At 35.2% G+C, this 3,800-nt stretch overlaps 1 protein-coding gene across 5 annotated transcripts in view; it reads right to left on the bottom strand.

Annotated features, from left to right (window-relative positions):
- Positions 1–3: 3 nt before the first annotated feature.
- Positions 4–3,800, bottom strand: part of gulp1b (GULP PTB domain containing engulfment adaptor 1b) — a 108,895-nt gene continuing 105,098 nt past the window's right edge. For all 5 annotated transcript variants that reach the window (XM_079627636.1, XM_079627638.1, XM_079627639.1 and 2 more), the window contains 3 exons: positions 3,134–3,266; positions 2,805–2,899; positions 4–723 (listed from right to left, as the gene is read on the bottom strand). In XM_079627636.1, the coding sequence (XP_079483762.1) occupies positions 652–723; positions 2,805–2,899; positions 3,134–3,266 (300 nt within the window). In that variant the 3' untranslated portion in view covers positions 4–651. The remainder of the gene's footprint in view (positions 724–2,804; positions 2,900–3,133; positions 3,267–3,800) is intronic.

Genomic DNA, 3,800 nt, shown 5'->3' with positions numbered 1-3,800 from the left:
AATATGGTGTGCTATCAGTTTTCATTTATTCACCATTAAAGAGCAAGTGATAAGCATTAAACAAATATTAAAACAGGCATCAATGAAAGAGAAAAGGATTGGAACATCTGAAAATATAAATGGAGGACCTCAACAATGATTTTACTGAACATATAAAAGCCAGTTTTTGATAAATCTAAAACCCTGATGATGTTTCATATATTAATAGTTTAGATATTTTAATATCACCTTTTAGTCTTTGCACCATTACAACATGAGCAACCTCCTCAGCAACAACTGCAACCACAAATTATTATAATTCGGCAAGGATTCTAAACACAACTTGGCCGTGAATGAATGCATCTTTGTATTTCAAAACGCCATTTAAATTTGGTCCAAACTCTAGAAAAATTCTAGAAAGAGCTAGAGCACATTTTGTGTCCATCTCTCTTTTAACAATTTCTGTTTCAAGATTAAGAAGTTAAAATACACAAATCATCAATCTTAAATGTTGATTTTATTATATAAAAATAGAAATGACCTCTACAGACCTTTTGAGGCTCCTGCTACATTTCTTTCAAACTCAATTCAAAATACAAATATTAAATATGTGATTTTTTTTAGGGTTTTGTGGTCAAGAATCACAGCGTATATAAAAATGTCTTTCCAAAATCAGCATCGGCTGTCCACCTGATCCAGGGAAAACACCGTCCCCTCTAGAGTCAGTCCCATTTGGAACCCCTCCTGCCAAAACAACACATGTGAAATATGAACTAAACTGTGAGCACAATAAAAACATTATAACAAACAAAACATCATCACTTTAAAATTTTAACCTAAAACCGGCTTCACATTGCGCACATACAGTAAGCAGCACTGAAGTGTTAATTCTTTATTTTGTTTCCACTCAACAGCCTAAGAAAGCCGTTCTTCTGCATCTGTGGTTGTGAAATGTTGACTTTCATGAATGCAGCCTCAATACATGCAGCCAATAGGAATGAGTCTCTATCAGTGCACATTTGCAATGATTTTTCTTCATGTTACACATTATAAGCTTAGGGCTGAAGCTCTACATCCAGCTGCATGGCACTGCTTATGTGTGTGTAAACTAAATTTTCATTTAGTCTGAAAAAACAATAACCAGCACCACAAAGAATCCACAACTGAACTAAACGCCTGTCATTGACGAAGGTCACCCCAGCTCAATTTTACTATATTTGACCATAAATCCAATTCTGCACAATTTCACCACACTCACAAAATAGATCCAGGAATTTGGGAAAGAAAACATTCAGCAGATTCCATGTTGGTCTAACATATTAAAGGGTTAGTTCACCTGAAAATGACAATTCTGTCATTAGTCGTTCCAAACCCGTTTCGTTCATCTTTGGAACTCAAATGAAGATATTTTTGATGAAATCTGAGAGCTTTCTGTCCCTCCATTGAAGGTCTACCACTTTGACGTTTCAAAAAGTTAATTAAAGAGATCGTAAAACTAATCCACAGTCAAATTTTCTGAAGAGACACGATCGCTTTATATGATGAACAGATTGAGTTTAGGCTTTTATTCACATATAAACATTGATCAGCGAACATAAACCGCTAGAAGCTCAACTGAATCTGCTATACACGCGATATTGAACCTTATTGGTTCTTGCACGTCAAGCGAACATGCTTTAGCTTCCATTTACAATAACTAATGTGTTGATGAATGTTTAAATGTAAATAAAAGCCTAAATTCAATCTGTTCATCATTTACAGTGATCGTGTCTCTTCAAAAAATTTGGACTAAACCGCTCAATTCATATGGATTAGTTTTATGATCTCTTTATAAACGTTTTGAAGCATCAAAGTGGTAGTTGCGTAGCTGTCAACGGAGGGACAGAAAGATCTCAGATCTTCATTTGTGTTCTGAAGATGAGTACAAATCTTACAAGTTTGGAATGACATGAGGGTGAGTAATTAATGACAGAATATTGATTTTTGGGTGAACTAACCCGTTAAGAGATACAACACCATTTAGACACAGCAAAACACCATACATAGATACAGCAAAAGTCATGCTTGTAAATCTTGTAAAACCATATCAAAATACTAGAGGATACACTGTGAGGTGAATCACAAATGAAAGTGTACAAACCATCTCTGCCGCTGAGAGGTTGAGGGTGGCATTAAGGGTGAAAAGAGAGATGAATATTATTGAATTATTCAGGATTACAGGATTTACAGACACGGGAGTGCAAACGATAGGGTCTAATAATCTCATAACAGGTGGGATGTCCTCAGAAATGGAAACTTCCATAATCCTATGGATTATTGGGAATTAAAAACGGTCTATAGTACAGTGGGGTGAATGCTGCCAAACACTCCTCATATGCTTTGATCTTTTAATACGATGTGAAAATCATGTTAGCTGCTTCTACTGTTTTTGTTTATGAAACATTATTGACATTTCTCTTTCCCATATCTAACATATGAGCAACATGATCAAAATGATTCACACCTTTTTTTATAGCATTTCAATTTGGAGATATTGCACATTGCGTCAGAGACCAAATTAAAACTGTATGATACATAAACAAGTAGTGCTGTTGTAGAGTTATAGAGAATTGTACTTGAATTCTACAATATTTAGTAGATGCATGATATTATAAAAATAAAATAGCTTTTACAGAAAAAAAACATGCATAATTTATTGGTATCACATTGATTATCCAGCAATATATATTTTTAAATATGACATGAAAATAATCATCATACTGATCAGAATTGTAATATTGTTGAATATGTAAATGAAAGATTAAAAACTAAATAAATGTGCTTACCTGCATCTCATCCAGTTTGGACTGGATGTCTGGGGTGAAGACAGTAGGTCCACAAATGAACGGGTCAAATGGTTCTGCTCCAAACAGGTCTATATCTACAGCACAACCAGACAAAGTAAATAACTGTCAGTGCATTGGAACTGAAAGCGAAATTCACAACCATTTACTAATAAATGTCTTCATACAACATCTATACACTCTGGCTCCATTTGTTTTCCACTTTATGGAGAAGCACAAGACATTAGCAATTATGGATTTTGCCTTCGGTTTTTTGAAAATGTGACATTCATCTACAGTAAGTGAGACAGCACAAATAAGAAGCCCCCCACCTCTGTCTTTTGGAAGCAGGTTCGGAGATGAGATGCCGTTACAATTCAACCGTCTTGTTATTGGAGACTCAGGGGTGAATGGAACCATATCAAATACGTCGGTGGAGGGCGCTCTAGCTTGTATGCTTCCAGCCTAATAACATTGACAACAAACATATCATTATAAAGGCGTCAGAACCAGCCCAAATGTAAGATCTGACTTCATTTGTGTGATAAGCATTTAACTGTAAATTCTGTGTATACATTTTATCACTATGTGTTCCTTTTTTATTTAGGTATTAAGTTCTTATTTATTTATTTGCAAGAAAAAAGAAAGCAGTGGTTCTCAAAAGGTGGGGAGACTTCCCTTTAAAATCTTTCAGCATTCAAATTTACCACATTGATGGCAGACGCGACAATAAATGAGGTTTGTGCGAGTTTCTTCTGTGTATGGCATTCACTGTGGTTATGTAAACAAATTCACCCTTCGCCGGGAGTTTGATTGACTTAGAGTTAGAAGATTAACTTGAAAAATTGTGTATATTAAGGTCTTTCTGTGATTGAAACAACAACATACCTTCTGATGTTCATTTATTTTGCGCTGTAGCTACTAGGAAAAGATTATTGGTTCACGTGCCGCTTGAACTGAGGCGCTACAGAGAGCACCAAAACTGTATTTATTGTCTGA

Source organism: Phoxinus phoxinus (genome assembly GCF_949152265.1).
Source record: "Phoxinus phoxinus genome assembly, chromosome: 11".
In the NCBI taxonomy this organism is placed as follows: domain Eukaryota; kingdom Metazoa; phylum Chordata; class Actinopteri; order Cypriniformes; family Leuciscidae; genus Phoxinus; species Phoxinus phoxinus.
Note: the sequence above shows the minus strand (reverse complement) of the source record. Positions and strands in the feature narration are given on the sequence as shown.